Source organism: Pavona decussata, unplaced genomic scaffold, assembly GCF_977016875.1.
Source record: "Pavona decussata unplaced genomic scaffold, jaPavDecu1.1 SCAFFOLD_202, whole genome shotgun sequence".
In the NCBI taxonomy this organism is placed as follows: Eukaryota; Metazoa; Cnidaria; class Anthozoa; order Scleractinia; family Agariciidae; genus Pavona; species Pavona decussata.
The window spans coordinates 2,017,126-2,035,981 of NW_028145610.1; the positions used below are offsets into that span (position 1 = coordinate 2,017,126).

General features: G+C 39.7%; 1 protein-coding gene across 1 annotated transcript in view; it reads left to right on the top strand.

Annotated features, from left to right (window-relative positions):
* Positions 1 to 13,426, top strand: part of LOC146461080 (uncharacterized) — a 99,836-nt gene extending 86,410 nt beyond the window's left edge. Inside the window, exons 2-4 of the mRNA XM_085087268.1 lie at positions 7,159 to 7,748; positions 8,600 to 8,606; positions 8,830 to 13,426. Coding sequence (XP_084943394.1) covers positions 7,167 to 7,748; positions 8,600 to 8,606; positions 8,830 to 13,190 — 4,950 coding nt within the window. The 5' untranslated portion in view covers positions 7,159 to 7,166 and the 3' untranslated portion in view covers positions 13,191 to 13,426. The remainder of the gene's footprint in view (positions 1 to 7,158; positions 7,749 to 8,599; positions 8,607 to 8,829) is intronic.
* The last annotated feature ends 5,430 nt before the right edge of the window (positions 13,427 to 18,856 follow it).

The following is an 18,856-nucleotide window of genomic DNA, read 5'->3' on the forward strand; positions in this document are numbered from 1 at the left end:
TAAATGAATTATGCCAACTAACTGCTTCAAATTGAAAACGAATATAGAAGTTGTGAATCACCAACAATTTATTTCAAAAATTTTACCTTCGAGGTTTCGAGTTATAAAGACAAAATCGTTCGTGTAGCTAATTACGCTTGTGAAAGCTTCTATCGATTTCTAAACAAACTCTTTTACTCGCAGTGTTTCTTTAAGCTATTAAGTAAGATGAAATACGGATAAATAATATAAGAAACTAACCTCTTTCTCAATCAAGAGATACAAGGCTGTGGAAGAAAGCCATTAAAATCTCAATTCTCGCGCAAACTTGATGGTCACTTCCACTGAGTTGATTCTTAACACGCTTATAGCTTAACGAGCTTGAACATCCCTTTAGCAAATTTTAAGTCCTCCTTCTCCAGCACCTTAATTATCCAGGACATTCCGTACTCCGTAAAAAGTGTGCGGTGACTGAGTTCATAGTGTGCAGTTCAGTTTAGTTCAGTTAGTTCGGATACCGTAGTTTGTTAACTTAATCAGCATCATTTTTGTTGACCAGTGCTCATCAAATCCCTTGTGTGCTATTCTCCGGTTGACCACAGGTTCTTTTATCATGATTTCCAGCCATAAACGAATGGTTAACTTGTCATGAAGCTTAACTTTTCATATTTTCTGCGGTTAAGAGCAGGATTAATTTTTGTGGCCTCGCAAACCTCAAGTCAAACTTTTTTTTAGCTTACGCGAGCATCGCCGGGTGGCGTGATTGAATTAACCAATCACATCGCCCAATTCACGTTGTTGTTGGGGACTTTCGCGCCATTTGTCAAGTGGCAAGCCGCGGAGACGGCAGGTTGTTTACGAGGATTGAGAGACAGATTGTGAGGGAAAAGAGCACAATCAAAAAATGTCGACAACTGAAGACAGTGTAATGAAAAGGGAAAGAACGCGTTTTCAAAAATTGTGCTACCTGTACCGAAAAATCGTTCGCAGCAGGCATTGCGACATAACTGAAACGCCTTTTGAGGGACAAAAATCGCCTAAAAAGGTGAGTTAAAGATTTAGACAATAAAACGATAAGATTATCAGGTCAATGAATTCATTTTATGATAGTAAATAAGTATGTTACGAGCGTCCGGTATGAGCAGCGTTCTTCTCACTTTTATCTTAAGACGCGCACTTAATATTAATCTGCCGAAGCGCGATCTCGGCTAACAATTTAAATCAATTTAATAATTAAAGCTCATCGATTTCCAGTTATCGCATGAAAAAATGAAAGCAAACATTTTCAGCGAGGGTTGAAGTGCTACTATGATCAAAATTTTACCTCTTGAATTTTAAGGTTTATCACATAGCATTCTAGGAAAGATTAAAAACGCCGTTTACCGTTTCTAAATATCTGCATTGGTTCCGGAGATATTTAAGTTTGAAAAATGTGTAAAATATGTAAATGAGATGACTGATGACGTCATATTCTCGACTCAATATAACATCAAGTATATAAATAGAGCTATCTCAATCAATTTACAGCAGAGACCATTGAAACCTAGCAGGCTAATAGTTCTAAAGGCAATACACCTACGGCTATAAAAAATTTGGTTCCCATGGCAACTCACTCTTTTCCAGTCCCCTCCAACCTGATTTCAATATTTTAGTGATTTTCAGCTTGAAAAAAATTAACAAGCCCACGAACTCGACCTAACATATTTATACGCTTGCTGGATCATGCAGATGAGGCACCATCGGCAAATATCAAAATAGAACGCCAAAGGTGGCCAGCAAAGCTTTAAGTATCAGGGAGGACTGGAACCCAGTATGTTGCCATGGTAACAAAACTGATAGGCTCATATTGTGGAGCGCACCTAGAACAATGTAACTGCAAAGAATCAAGCACTTCTGATACAAATTGGCTGAGATATCTTTTTTCATAATACTTGATCAAAATTCGGTTGAGTTTATGACGTCATCACTTGGCTAATTTGCATATTTTAAAAACTTGAATATCTCCGGAACAAAAAGAGATATTTGAAAATAGTAAACAGCATTCTTCTTCACGTACAGACTACTTGTTTATGTTTTAAAATGATTCAGATTAGAATGACGTGAATTTCATCATAGTAGCACTTTAAGGTGAAGTTTTAACTCATTCAACCTCATAACTTAATCCTTACCCCTGAAGAGTTCACATGTCTTCGTTTCGAATCTGGCGAAGATCGCGGTGTCTTGTCGCGATCGTGGTTGTCTCGGCAAGATTTTGGTTTTCTCGCCGAGATCGCATTTGTCTCGGCGAGATCTCGCCTGTCTCGGTGCCCCTAAAAATCTCGCCGCGAATCTCGCCGAGATGGAGGACGCAACCGCAATCTCGGCGAGATCTCGCTGAAGTTTTTCGCTCTCTAAAAATCTCGCCGAGATCTCGGTTACCTCGCCGAGATCTCTCCTCCCTCGGCGAGATTGACGCAATCTCGGCGAGATCTCGCTGAAAGTTTTGCCCTCTAAAAATCACGCCGAGAATTACTGAAATCTCGCCGAGATCTCGGTTACCTCGGCGAGATCTCGCCTACCTCGGCGAGATTAACGCGATCTCGGCGAGATCTCGCAGAAATTTTTTCCCGCTAAAATTCTCGCCGAGAATTACTGAAATCTCGCCGAGATCTCGGTCAATTCGGCGAGATCTCGCCAATCTCGGCGAGATAACCGAGATCTCGGCGAGATCTCGCTGAAATTTTTACAAGGCTTGAAAGGTAATTATTTTGTGTTTTTTTTTTCTAGTTTCCCTTTGATTAGTCACAGACCAATAAACATTCCAGTAGTGATTCTTAGTGTCCTTGACTTTCTTAGTTTTGGTGTAATTAACTCTTTTTTTCTCAACCAAATCACTCAAACCTCTTCGAGATCAATGAAATTTTGTGAATATTAGCCAAACTTTTTGGTGTCCTCTTCTTGGGTATAAACAGGAAAAATTTAGCCCTGTTGATGTGCATTTCAAAGGATCAAAGGATAAAAAGTATGTACATCTTTGTGAACTGCAACTGGCAATTCACATATTCCTATCTAAGTCATAAAAATATAATAAGTTTATGAAACTGTCTTTGGGATGACCATATTACTGTGAATTATGTTAGTTTGTCAACAGTTTTACCTATGGAAAAAAAAAAAAAATAGATCAAGAACACATTTGTCATTTTGTTTTCATTGTAATATCCTTCCTCCTGCAACATTTACATTTGCAGTATAAATAATTTATTTTGGACTGTATACTGGGTTATTTCAGGGTTCCAAAGGGCTTTAGTGCCGGGTTGCATAAAACATTTTAAGATAAGTGGAAGTTTTCTGCAGTCGTTCCCTGTATTCTGAATGATTTACTCGTGTTCTTTATCATCAATAAACTGCCTTAGATAAGCTGAGTGATTAAACATAGCACTCAAGAAAATCCTTCAGAAGGCAAGGAATGGCTCCAGAAAACTGCCTCCCAGTACTTGTCTTAAGATGCTTTATATAACTGGGCACAGGACTCCATCCCAAATAATGGAGGCCTCTATGGTTCCAAGACAGAAATATCGGGGCTCTATATTATTCACCCCAGGGCTTCCTTTACCTAGAATCAGCATTCTTGCCCAGGCTTGAAGAAGAGGAAGGCTTCAGGTTCCTGACTCCACGGCAGAAGTTTCAGGGCTCAGGGGTTTCAAATACCCTCCCCCCTTAGGACTCTGAATTTAACACCACCCTCAGATAGCACAGTTGACTGTGGTGGATACGTACATCAAATTTATTAAAAATTAGACTGCTTGTCAATGTTGAGGTTATTCAAATCAGCCAAACTAAATTGGTTCGAACCACTGTCTCACCAGTTGCTTCAGCACATAACTAGTAAGCTGTCTGATAAAGTAACACCTTGCTCATTTATATGAAAAAGAGAACAACTGAAAAAAAGAGGTGTAACATTTTGAGATGGAAATTTAAAGAACAGCAGAATTGACTAGGATTATTAAAATTAATTACAAATGATATATAAGCTATTTTTGAAGAAGAATCAGCTCAGTTCTAAGATCACCAAAAGCATATGATTTATGGAAGTTTTCGTGAAGGGGTACTAAAAATAATTCCACAGGTTTGGAGGACATCTGGTGGTGAGTTTAAAATCTTTATACAAGCGGAAGAGAACCTAGACTAACATTTGTATAATGCATGTGTACTTGAACAGTCTAATTTCTCAATAGGAATTACACAATTTAGTTAAATAAGAAACTTCAGGGTGTGGTTTTGTTCAGGAACGCACGGTTCTCCCCATCACGTAAACTCACAATATCGGACCTGGCGAATATAAACCTCCCACCATATGTATTTCACCCTCTTATAGTCTCAGACACAAAATCCTTCTGATAAAAAGTCCCCCCATGGACTGTTTTTCATGCCAACCCAACCTGTTTTTAAACTCAGAATCCCCACCCCCTGTTATGTATTACCCAGAACTCATTCTGACCATATAAATGACGTGCGTTAGCTTTGATCAGAATATTAATTAGTAGCCGGCTTTAAAATCCGTTATCGTGTGACGCATCCGAATATTGTAAATGACGTGACCTTAGCCTGATCAGAAATATTAAGCTTGCGTGATGAATCCCTTATCGCTTGACTTGCATCCGAATGGCACCATGGGAATCTTCCCGACGTTCATCACTTTCACTTTCTGCTCATCAGCCGCGGAAGTGACGAACTGAGGGAAGCACAACAGCGCCTTTCTGCATAAAGTTCGATTTTTCTCTTCCGATGACTCAAAGGTAAGTTGCTTGTGGCAAGGTATTCTGCAATTTATACTCCATAAGTCATTTTGCTAGCAGATCTTTTGACAAAATTGTGACATAACTCCATCCCGACGGCAGCATACGAAAGCAAGCGGGCTGTTAATTCAAGGTGGAATTTAAGGACTGTTTGCGCCTTTTCGTCACTAGTAGCATCATATTCGCATATTCCCATTTACGGACATTTGTACTTCTCCCTACTTTGATCGAGGACACATTTCTAGATTTCATTCGAGGGGACATCTTTGACTGCGATACTTTGATGTACGTACTCTAGTTCCGATGTCCTACCAAGCGCTCGCATGCAAGTTACTTGTAGGCTTCAAGATCAACTTTTTTTTAATTATTCGTGTTAGTTAGGACACCAGTTTTGCTTTATGTATACGTAGCTGTTGCGGTAAAAGTTATCATCGCCTGAAGACAAGAGTTGGATATTTCCGTCATCATGGCGGTGATTAGCATTTATCCTTCGAATCCTTCGATCGATACAGCAGCTATATTCTGACTGTTGCCTGTTTGTTTATCATGGAAGCAAGGACACAACGAACATAGGAGATTCCAGTTATAACCGTAATGATATTTTTATCGGATTTAATCGCTATGTGAGCAAAAAAAAAAAAAAAAAAAAAAAGAATATTATTTAAGTAAAACTGAGTTGTTTTCGTACCGACTGAAAAGAAATCAAATTGCGCAAATGGAAACTACTGATGCATGTACGGTTTTAATACAGTACTTGTTATATGTCCTTTTCGGGTATTTTTTGCAGTTTTATTGCCCTAAAGATAAACTGATTTGGTTTGTAAGTCAGTTTTAGAAGTCAAGACAGCCTGTGTTTCCTCATACGTTATTTTGTTGCTTTTCTGTTATTAAATGTAAGCCAAAGTATGATTGTATTTAAATCAGGTACTGACTCTTTCCGGTGTTTTCGAGATTAAAATTCCATCATCAACAAGTCAATGGCGTCTTTGGGTTTGAGTCATAACATGTTTGATCCTTTATGGATGATTTCACCCTCAGCAATATTCAGTAGTTGGTGAGGGAAAATAGCGTTTGAGTTGCACATTTGTGCTCTCATTAATATGGACTTAGAGTAAAATTTTGGTTTTGTGTCAGTTAGCTGCTTCATAGATGAGTATATTTGTTGAAAATTTGCAATGTTTAGCATCATGATGTAATGCATACTTTGGATCTTTACAAAACTCAGACGTTTGGGCGACTAATTACTGGTGCTCATGCGTTTTTAACTGGGAATCTTGAAACGGTGAAAGTAATCACAACCACAAGATTTTGTTTGTGAAATGGTTATTATACAAAGAAATACCATCAAATAGCTTAAGAAAGATAAATAATTCAATCCGACCATTAATTACCATTTGGTCTCAAAGGTCATTTCTGTGTTATGAGATCTTGTTGTTTTATCTCCATTTAGGACATCTTAGCTTGGCATCATTTTACATACCTTATTGTAGAAAATTAACGCGAATTTTAAAAAAAATAATTTTTGTAATCGTTAATTTCCGCGTCATTAATTAAGTGGCGTGTTAATTTCTGCGATCTTAATTTCCCTAACTCTCGTACCAAATTCTCGATACACTCCAGAAAGCATTGTTTTATCAGGGTGGAATCTGCTGGTATCATGGACACTGCATGTGAAGAACGCTCAAAAGTTGCCAGATTCCTTCGCTCAACCCCTTTTCATCTCGGATTTTTACACTTAATGTTAAAGTAATTTTTTTTCTGTAGTCTCAACAAATTCTTTTTCTTTGTGTAAGTCGCGTTTTCCCTCATTTTGAAATTTTAGCACTTCTTTCGCGCTAATTTCCTTTATTGGGAAGTAGTTTTTCTTTCAATTCGCGTTAATTTCAAACACCTTAATTAGCACAAACGTTAATTTCCTATAATAAGCGAATCCTCTATTCAACAATTGACAAATACGAAATAAACACATTGTATCTATATATCATATTTCTGATTTCACCAAAATACTGGGATTACATACACAGTATGTATTTTTTTCCTCCTCAGTGTTTGATACATTGCCACTCTTTGATATTCCAAGGCCCCCCTCAATAACTCAGCAAGTAGTGCGGGACCCCCCTTTTAGCATTGGCAAAAATTTATAAATCCCCCCCCCCCCCCCATTTTCTCTCCCATGCCCCCTCCGATAAATATTGAACTGACCCTTAGGTGCAAGCAAAGTCCTGAAAATAGCATTTCACATAGTTCTTTGACAAACGTAAAATCTCGATGCTTGTACTTAAAACTATCCGTTTCCAAGTACATATCATGTCTTTGGTCATATTCTATAAGTGCCATTGTTCGAACAGCCAAATGTTACCCATTTATTGCCAAACATTTTCTCCAATAATTAATTTATCTTTAGGGGATGCTATGCATGTATCAGAAGACCAGAAGCGTTGGGTGGTTATCGGGATCGCCTTCAACAAGCTGGTACAGCAAATTCGCCCATTTGTGGAACAGTCTTTGCAGGCACAATACCAAAGCTTAAGATCCAGTCATAACATTCATGCCCAAACTGCACCTGGAGTTCTGAAGAAGCATCCCAAAAATCTGAAATACGAGAACATTAATGGCAACAGCAACCACAAACTTCCTTCTGGAAAACCTGACTTTTCTAAATTTGACTACAGAGTTTCAAGTCATGTTGACCTGGCCAAACTTTACCTTCAACCTTTCATGGCTAAGTTCAGTGCATTTGATGGAAAGTGTGATGGTTCTGCTGTTCTTTTGCTTCTTGGTGACGTACCAGTGTTTTCTCCTGCTATACAAGCATCAGCCAAGGTGGTGAGAGAACATGTGAGAAATGAGTGGGCCCACTGCAACTTTACCGACTGGGATGCACCCAAGTTCCAGAGTTGTTTTCAGGAGATGCAGCAACTTGTCCAATCCATTGGCCTACCCACTGCGGATGAGACCAGGCTCTTGTCAGAGTTGAATGACTGGAAACCAAAGGTTTTTGTCGTATTTTAAATTTAGTCGGCGTTCTAAGAATGCTAGGTTTCGAGTCTCTGTAGTTTAATAGATGCATGGTAACATACAAAGCAAGGGCGGATGCAGACAAATTTCTATAGGAGAGATCCAATGATACCTTTCTCAAGTAGGTCTCTGAGTGTTATCAATAGTTTTTGCGAAATTTTAAAAAAGCGGCTCACACTAATAACCTCATATTCAAAGATTATCGGAGAAATAGATCTCGCAGATAACTCTTCAATCAATTTCTCTTGGCAATAAGGTAACAAATATGAAATACAAAAGGAGAAATTTAGTTTGAATTTCAAGTGAGTTTCGAGCACAGCCGTGGATAAGAAAAGTTCGAATCAAAAAGTTTTAAGAAAAATTAAATTTCTCAGTTTGTATTTTATATTTATTACCTAATTGCTAAGAGAACTTGATGGAAGATTAATCAGCGAAATCTATTGAATATGAAGTTCTTAAGGAGAGTCGCTTTTAATTTCTGTACATCATTTATACACATAATTTGTATATTATTTATGTTGCCCACTCCAGGTGTTCAGCTAGTGGGGAGCGACGCGAAACCGATCTGAGTTGCTCGTAACTCGGTGACTTGATTTGGACCGAGATACTGACGAGATTTTATTTTGGAAACCCTGCAAAATGACGGAGCCTTTTCTTTCGAGTAAAAGGAGTGCACGGGGGAAGGGTGGGAGGAAGTGAACCCGCGTTATGGACCATAACCCCAAACTATTCAGTTAGCTATTGGCCTCTATTGGAGACAAGGGTTCAAATTCACCTAGATCAAAGATTTTTTCCTTTAACTGCTATGAACTGCATTTCTTTACCAGGTGTCCGGTGATACTCAGTAGTGAAATCAAGTGGTTTCCTTCCAGAAAATAAATTTACGCTTCAGAGTTAACTCTTCTTTCTCTCAGTAATATGTGTATAGATGAATAGATGATATTTCTTGTTTCACAAACCAGTTACTTACTGAGTTACTTAAGCTGTCATCTTGAGCGTGGCTGTAATGAAGAACTCTTCATTATTTTCACTGACAATTCGTACGTTTGTCTTACAGATACAATCTTCTGTGGAAATTCCCCTGTAGACCCTTCCTTATTAAACTTGGTTCAGAATGAAGTGTGGCTACTTTCCTCAAATTTGGATGAATTTGTCGAACATAAAGACGAATTGGAATCTCAGTTGCTTGAAGTTAAGCACTCTCTTGATAACCTCGCCGAACTTCCTCAGGAAGTTGAACAGATAAAGGATGACGTGGAGTCCTTGAAGCACCAAGTGGCAGATCAGGAAGTTGAACAGATAAAGGATGACGTGGAGTCCTTGAAGCAACAAGTGGCAGATCTAAGATGCAATGATGCGAAAAGTGAAGAGCGTACAAAGCATCCAGTGTTTTTTGGGGCGCTGGACAGAAACGAGTACTTTACAGGCCGAAAGAAGATATTGGAGACCCTAGAAAGGGCTTTTGACGATGTCAACGCCACAGAAAATAGCCGTGGAGTCCCAAAGAGAGGGGTTAATATCCGTGGGATTTGTGGCCTTGGAGGGTGCGGAAAGTCTTCTCTTGCCCTAGAGTACGCTTGGCGCAACATGGAACGTTACGCTGGGGGCGTGTTTGTTGTAAACGGAGAGAGTGATGATTTAATGAGGGTATCCCTACAGGGAATTCACGAAGAGTTTGTAGACGTAGAAAGCACCCAGTCCAATAAGTGCAAAGGAGGTAAATCGTTTGAAGATCTGCTAACTGAAACCCTGTCATGGCTGGGTAGTTTGACGGAGAAGTGGCTCTTACTTGTTGACAACCTGGATCAAAAGGAACTGAGCTTCTGCGCAAGGAAACTGTTTTTCGGCCAGTGGAAAAGCAAAACGTCAGGTGACATTCTGGTTTCTTCCCGTAGAAGACACCGAGTGCTTTGCGAGGACCTACGCGTTCCGCCAGAAAACTGTTACGAGTTGGACCCTTTTTCTGTAAGTGAATCCGCTGAGTTCCTTGACAAGCGTACAGGAATACAATCCAGGTGTGAAGATGAGGACCAAGGGAAAAAAGAACTCGCCGAAGAGCTTGGTGGATTGCCTCTGGCCTTAGAACAAGCCGCGGCCTACATTAAAGCGCTGGAGTGCCCCATTCCGTTATACCTCCAGCAATATCGTTCACAAAAAGCGAAGCTTTTAAGCATGAAGAGTGCCATACCACACACAGAGATCTACAACGAGGAACGCCTTGGAGTACAAACTACGTGGCTTCTCAATTTTCATTACATCACCGATTGTGGGGAAGACCAAGGCCTTGGAAGAGCAGCCGCTTTTTTCATGAAAGTCGCAGCATATCTGTTCGCAGACAAGCTACCAGTTGATGTTCTGAACGTAGGCGCCCCCGAGATTGAGCCAAATGAGGACCTGAAGAAACGTTTGGAAATGCCTCTCGGTGCACAGCAAATTGTTGATTTATTGATTACGTTTTCACTATTCAAACGCAAGTCGGATGATACTTTAAGCATCCATCGCCTTGTCCAAGAGACCTTGAGAGATCGTTGTGACAGTGAAGGTGAAACTGACAAAGTCTTATCTTCTGCTATAAGGATGATGCACCAAGCATTTCTCAACTGTGTAGGTGGCACAGAGTTTCTTCGCGATTGGTGTGACAAAATGAAGTCAATAGAAATGGAGGAAGCAAGTCCTTTGGGAGTATTATTCTTAAGCAACTATGTTCTAGCCGCAGTCCCCTTTGAAGGAAGGCGGTGGAGAAATCTTTCCATAAATGCTTTTCACCTCGCATGTAATCTCTTTAAAGATTCCACCTTGAAAAAGTGTTTCTTTTGTGAGGAATCAGCAAGGCTTTTTTGCGAAGCAGGTTTGTACTGCTATTCCCTTGGGATGGAAATTCAAGGTTATAGTTTTCAACAGCTTGTCTTCGAAATTATTTGTGCAGTAAAAGACCCTATTCGTTATTACAAAAATGACGACCTGCTGAAAGTAACAAGAGTCTTGTTCCCATTTGGGGACGGGCAACTCATTTCTCAAAAGTTAAAGGAATCAGCTGATATTAGAGAAAAGACCAACGACCGAACTTTACAAACAATAAAAGTGATTGAACCAAAGGCAAGAGAAGCCTTTAGCAAGGGCAATTTTCAAACATCCGTTGAGTTGTATTCTGACATTGTTAGAATATCGAATTTAAAAGATTGTCGTGGATCATTCGACGCAGAATACAAACAGCCACACTTGGTTAGTGTTGGAGAGATTCTCTGTTACCGTGGCATTGCACATTTACAAATAGGAAACTATGAGACGGCTGTTGACGACTTTAGTGCGTCTACATGCTTAGACATTCAGCACTATCGTGGTTACTACTGGAAAGTATATGCGTTGTGCAAACTGGTGGAAAGTGGTAGAAGCGAGTTGACTTCAAGAGCTCAAGCTGCAATGGCTGTGCTAGATTTCAAGTTTGCAAATTCCAAGCCAGACGACATACGGAAGTTGCAAACGATATTTCCTGGAATACTTGCTCGAACTGAATACAAGTTTGTGTCTGACGTTAGCGAGCTCAAAGAGCTGGAAAGACCCTCTGGGGTCCAAAATGACTTTTCAAATGGTTCATTTACTATCATTTTAGATGAAGGCAACTATGATTTGAAGGAGATGACCCTTTTGGGTGGACAGTATTATTTTGTTGGCTTTCCCGGAAGTATCGTATTGGTCAATTGCTTTCAAGGGCTTTATTTATCACATGGATCTTTTATGTTTGAAAACAACAGATTCGTGAACTGTCATTCCATAGCTTCTACTCTCGCCAGAAATAGCACACTGTTGAGTTGCCCTGCCACATCAACAGATAAAGACGTGGAAGATGACTGCGCCTCTAAGACCTTTGAAACTTTAACGTTGGGGGGACCACGGCTAGCTAAAACTGAGCTGACTGCCGGAACTGAAAAAGACCCTAGTGCCTTAATAGAAGCCAATGACGTGCAATCGTTAGTCATAGATCACTGTGACATCATAGGTCCAGCCTGCACGGGAATAAAGATTAATTTTACTAAATCATCTCGTGGACAAAAGGTTGTTTCAGTTAGATCATCGATCATCTTTGGCTGCCGTGGAACTGGGCTTCACATTCAAGGAAACGATCAATTCTGTCACATCAGTATGAATTACAATAGGGTTGTATGTAATATGTACGGTATAGTAATAGATTCCCCTTCGTCATTTTACCTTGAAAAGAATGACATAATCGAAAACATTTATTCAGGCCTGGTGGCCGTGAATTCGTCTGAGGGAAGCCGGTTATTACGAAATTCTGTGACCCGTAATGGCAAGCATGGTGTCTTGTTCAACAAAGCCAACGCAGTTATCGAGGAAAATGTCATTTCCGACAATTGTGGTTGGGGTGTTGTGTGCTCTTCTGAAAGCAATTTACGTTTCGAACGAAATGTGCTTGAGAGCAATCTTGGTGGAGGACTTCGGAACACATTTAATGGTAAGGGAAATGTGTCGGTCCGGAAATGCGAGTTCAGACAGAATTGTGGTCCCGCTATTTTTCCTGTGGATTCAAATGAACGTTGCCGTTTCGAGCGGGAATTTTGTCTGCAGTTGTCGGCAGCGCCAAAGTCCTGGAAGATTCCAGAGCCATTTTACCTGCGTTCTTTTCTCGAAGATACCGGACTAGATTATGACTCCATCAGGGAATTCAAGCCCCCTGTTGTACTTGACAATAAAATATCAGGAGCTTCCAAGGCGCATTTAGAGACTGAACCAAATTTCTGTTGCACGTGCCGCAAGGATTTCCAATTGATTGGCGACCCGATCGAGTGTTCCAATTGTCACATAGCAAGGTACTGTAACCAGGAATGTTCTGATACGGCTAAGGCTGTTCATCATCCTGTCTGTAAAGCCATCCTTGCAGCCAACAAGGAATGTGTAAATTTCGATTTGTTAAAGCTAAACGACACACCACCATTTGTCAAAAAAGGTGATGTAAATGGAGGTGCCATCTCTTTCTGTGTTGTCGCTTCATTTAATGTCTCACCACCCTTTGGACCGAAATCAGACATGCTGATTGATGGACTGGATCATTTTAAACTCTGTCTCATAATATGCCCACAGCGTCACCTTTGTAGTGTGGTGTACCACCCAATGGGCTTAACACACTATTTCGTAGCAAGACACGGACGTCACCTTCCAGACCAAGTGATGGGAATCAAGGCGGCTTGTGTTTTGGCAAACTTTGATCTTGAATCTGAGACTATCGCTGTTTACTATCATCGCATATTTCCCTTGGAAAAAATTCCAGATGCTTTAAACTGGGTGGACAGAGCAATACGTGCGTTTGAGCAAGACATGACTGGCGCAGCTCAAGCTCCGACAAGTGGCACCGGAGGGCTCAGGAAACGACAATCCAGGAAAAGGAAAAAAAGGTTTCGTTGAAGGTTTCCAGTACGTTGCAGGGTTTGTGAATGGAAACCAATTCTGACGAACTCTGTGTCTCCTCTCATTACCAAAGTTACCTCCGTCGCTATTTCCTGGACTGATTCCTTAACCAAACTAGGAAATGCGTGATCCTGAAACTGATGACCCTTTGGCTCCCAACGGGGCACAGCCGGCAATCCAAATCTAACTGAAAATCATTACGACGGCAAAGCACCGAATGGAGAACTTTCATTTGGATGCTCGCAATTAATGGATCTCATCGTTTTTAGAGCGTCCCGAGAAGAAAGACCCACTTTGTACAATAAGTAAACACTGGAAAGTGATGCTCAGCAATGTTCATTTGAATGGTTTCACTTAAGGACAGAAGTGTTTTTGCACGCTTTATGACTATGCGGGAAAAGCAGATCTCAGTATGAGCTACTGGAATCCAGGAAAAAAAATGGGGATAGCAGGGCATTTTAAGAAAATTAGGCAATAATTATTCTAATGCATAGTTACCCCCAATTTTCGTTTTCGATAAAAGGGTATTAATTTTGCTATGTTCTGTTTTTTCCGCATATTTCAAGACCGCACAAAAATATCCCTATATTAGTATACGCAACTACCCATAGGAAACCTGTGTACCTCGAGATGCGTAGAACGTATGTGCAGTAACAAAAGTAGGGACCATCCTTGAGGATTTCATCGGCATGCTAAAAAGTTAGAGCAATCTGTCTGTTTCAGATACTTTCTACACCAGAACAAGTAACACTAAAGGAAATGACTACTCAAAAGATTCTATTTGAATTTGTGTAGAACCACCTTGTAGAGGATAACAACTCGTTCCGATAGGAAAGTACTGTAGCCACACTTTGGAGTTTTACCGTCCTGGACCCGCGCGCGCAGGCGTAAATTCTGGTACGCAGGTTCTCAGGACAGATGGTAGTTAATGATGCTTATCTTGAGAGATGTCAAAGGCGAGCTTCGCGTATTATCTTTCCAGATTGTTCGTACAATGAGGCGCTTCTTTTGACTGGTCTAGTTCCCTTACAAAACCGCTGCGAGTTCATATGTGATAAGCTTTTTAATTCCATCCTGTCTAATCCCTCGCACAAGCTGTATAGCTTACTGCCTCCCAAGAATGAGTCCGAAGTCAATTTAAGGAGTCAGCACTCTTTTACTACACGGCGCCTCCACACCTTTCGTACTCGAAATAGTTTTATCTATCACTATGTCCATAAAGCAATGATGTAATATTGTTTTCTCTTAATTATATATTTTTTCCTTTTATATTAGTTCTTCTTAGCCATGTATTTTATTGTAGGATATATTTTATTGTAAATCAAACGTAATTCAGCCTGTGGCTGCAAGGTTCTTGATAATAAACTATCTATCTATCTATCTATCTATCTATCTATCTATCTATCTATCTATCTATCTATCTATCTATCTATCTATCTATCTATCTATCTATCTATCTATCTATCTATCTTATTTTCAATCAGCTTATGTTAGCCAGTTTTTCTTATACCTTTCTTCTGATGTATTTTGTTAATCAATTCATACGTTTCGTATCTTGTTGATTAGGAGTCTATTTGTAGAATAAAATTTGTTTAATTTTCTGACAAAACGTAGCTTCATTTATATTGTCGTATCTATTGTTAACTTTACAGCCACTGAACCTCAGCGAAAGAGGGGGTGGTTGTTTCTTCCTGTTGACCCAGAGAAAGAGCATCTGTATGCCAGACAATAGATCGTGGCTGCCTTTTACCTTTGTTTTGGTCAAAACACAGGATTTCTCCATTTGTAAACGGTTTGGGGATTTTTACAATTTCGTATGTTAAACACGTGTTATACAGAAGCTTGTGTAAGTTGGAATAACTTTTTTTTCCATTATCCTCAGTAATGGAAATGATGACTGCTGTGCGAAATCGTGATTTGTTGTCTTAAAAGTTTCGTTATCTCTGCTTTGGCAAATTAAGATGGCTTTGTCTCTAGCTATCAAACAAATTGTGAGAACAAAACCTTAGGGAAGACAAACGTTGGAATGCGTTGGTCTGGGGCCCGATTCACGAAGTAACACGGGCCACCTTGCAATGTGCCAGGGGTAACTCAACAGGTTTTTGCGGTGGAATATTTGTTTCAGGTGGGCCATACCAGCCGAAGAAATTCGGCTTGCTGCTCGGGCATTTCCACGAAAGCGACAACTGGAAACTTTACTACCCCTCCCTAACGACAAATTTTGTCAATCAATTAGATTTTGGGAGCCACGTGAATGTTTTAAGTCTACAATATTTTAGCGTATGACAGCATCCTGTTTTCGAATGAATTTTAGTTCATGGCGTCGAAACACGGCTGAAAAAAACAAAACAAAAGTCGGGCATATTCCCTGACTTTCATAACAAATGGGTCTTATTTTCTCAGTAAACGCATTGAAACCTGTACGGCTTAGAGACAACTCCGTGTCGCTCCTGAAAATATATTGTTTGGTAAATAATATGTAATACTTATTTATATTAGCCTAACAAACGTCTTTAGAATGAAAATAAGGTAGAGAAGTATTGAAGAAAAACATTTGATTACGCCATTAGCCAAGTTCAAATATTGGCTAATTAACAGAGGTAACAATAACTCAAACAACCATTTTATTCGGGGATAAATGCAAACCTTTAAACGCGGGCCAATTTAATAAAACGTTTACATTTGTTGTTCATAAGTTGAACAGTTGATTGGTTTGACAACTGAGGGCACACAAAATTAAAAAGAAACTGAATGAAAAGTTCCAAAACGAATTCACTGTAATCAACAGTGATCAACATCAAATTTTTCTTTGTAATATCAATGCTTTTTCAACCCCTGAGGTCATGAGAATTAGGAATATGATCACCCAAGGTGAATTTTCTTGATATTTTAATAATTTCCCCTCAGTTCTTTTATAAGAAAAATATGGGAACAAGACAGAATAATTAGTTCTTTGATATTAGGGGTTAAAGGGTTAAGACTTCTTACGATGTCTAAGTGCATGAGTATCTGAACAAGGGTCCAGATTGTTTGTTGGTTATAAGTGTAAACATTTTATTGGCCCTAAGAGTGACTAAGAGTGGTCTTAATACTCCTCATGATCGGACACAAGTTGTAACAGAGATTCAAAATCAATAAAATTTGATGTTTTTTGGAATAGTACGCACATAAAATAGTTTCCGGAACTGATAAAGTTAACCCTGATTCAAACGTACCGAACCCAATGTAAAGGAGCAAATGCTATTGCCTTTGCCAATTTGCATTAGTCTAGGTTCGATTTCCGCCGTTCCGTCGGGTCCGGCGTTCATTTCCCTAAGATCTGGCCTGTTTGAATCCGACTAACCGGGCTTTACCCACCTGGACTATGAGCGGGAAACGGGTCAGCTCTCGCATCCGTGAAAAAGCGTTAACATTTGCAAAAGTAATTTTCGGTTTTTGCCATTGGTAATATACTATCTTACGGATCCAATTTAAAACAAGATGTTTGCAATACATGTTACGGCGAGCGAACAGTTTTCATGGGAAGGTGCAAAGTGTCTGTCAGAGAAAATGTACCGGATCCGGAGAAGGCGTTACATGATCAAACACAGAGGTTATGGACCGCATTAGATGGACCTGAATAACTTTTTTATTCAATCGGGTCTTTAAAGCTCTGCCAACCAAGGAAAAACAAACCAAGACACGATCATACATACAGCCATCTTATTTTAAAAGGGTTAGGCATCGTTTACACGGGAACAGCTAAGCAGTCAGCGCAGTTTTTCGCGTCTGGATCCAAACTTGCATTGGTTATCTTTCGTGGAACCTTATTCTACGCGGAATGAGCCCTGATAGAAAAGTCCAGAAAATACTACTCATAGCAGCAACAAGAAGACCGAACACACACTGCGTTTCTCGGGAAGTTATATATTTAGTATTTCAAGAATGGTTATGTAAGTCAAGAACGTTTTAAGTACTGAAATTGACGCAACATCCGTGAGAATGCAGAAAGTGCGCAATATTTTGTTATTCGTTCAGTTAGTACCCTCAGCAAAACGTGACTTGTAAATAGTACAGGAAACCGAGACTCCATAGACTGCAAGCAGTCCCTTTCTGGATAGTCGAGAGGGTGCGAAATAGCCAAGCGCGACAAAACTGGAGCAAACGAGCGGAGGGGGGGGGGGGGGGGGGGGGCTTGGGGTTGCAATGACTCAGCGCCCAATAAAACATGTAATTCTCTTAAAATGTTTCACATTACACAACTGTAGTCATTCAAGTGTTTTAAAATTATGTATTGTGTAAACGATTACCATTTTGTTTTTTTTGTACATAAAAATCACGTGTACAATACTGACAAATTGATAAATCACACTGATTAATTCTGTCTTGTAATAATGCGTATCAGTTGGTAATCAGAAAACAAATTGTTTAAACTCTGATCTATATATTTGGCTGGCATATCTTTTGATCCCTCATACCGTATGATTGAATGCACATAGAAAGCTATATCAAACATTAACAAAGTATTTATCGACTAATATTAATATTAATGTTAATTACCCTTTTAAACGCCCGAATATTATACGATCTTGGAATTCGAAACACTCTTCTTTAAATATTCTTGTTGAATGCCCCTGACATATACTGTTGTGATGTCAATTTTGGGACATTGATTTAGTTGTCATTTTGGTTTGAAACAATTTTGGCAGTGTCATTGTTTGTCAACGTTGAATGTCGGCCTTTTAAGGCGCTTTCCTGTTGTTGTTGTTGTTGTTGTTTTTTTTTTCTTTTCAAGAAATGTGCTGTGTAGAAAGGTTGACTGTTTCCGCTAAATCTTGACCAGGCTTTCTTGACGTTCGATTAAACTAGAGAAAAAAAAAGCATTCACGCATTTCACCACCATCACTTTACTGAACTCTACGGGCATATTAAAAATCCACAACATAACCATCTCCCGGTTGGCTTGATAGCTCAGTTGGTAGAGTATCGCAGAGGTCATGGGTTCGAATCCCGTTCACGTCTGAAGTTGCGTACACAACTGTGATGCATGGTCACTCATTTATCAACTTAACTTTTCACCAGAGACCAGTTGCCTTGATAGTTCCTGTTGGTGTGTCCTGCTTTCCCTTATCCTATATCATTTGAATGGCCATCTGGCCATACTGTCTGAGTTGACTAATAGCATCGAAAACATGTTTACACTAGCTACGTGCAGTATAAGTTTAGGTGAATTCACTGATCGATGTAGTTAGATGGTAGTCGTTAACAGTAGTTGGGTTGTGAGACTAAGTTTTATAGCTCTGGTTGAAGATAGCATTGAAACTGCGGAAGAGTGGAACAGAGCTAAGTACGACCGAAACATAGTATGGGAAGGCACTTCCAGTTTAGCTCAAGCAAACGATAACAAAGCCAGGCAAGCTGTTCTGAAATCTTACAAGCGGAGTAGAAGGCAAGTGAAGACGAGGTTATTAACCAGAAGACTACTGACTCTTGGCTGAGCAGAGCGAGTTGTAAACCATACAACGTAATGTAAGAGGATAAAAATATATTCCCCTATCATTGCACTTTTTTCATGGTGATGACGTTGATGACCTTCCCTCAAATCTCCGTACTTTTAATGGTCCAGAAGCACCAGTGATTACTCTGAACAGAATGGCTGAACTATATCAGATATTGTAATAAAT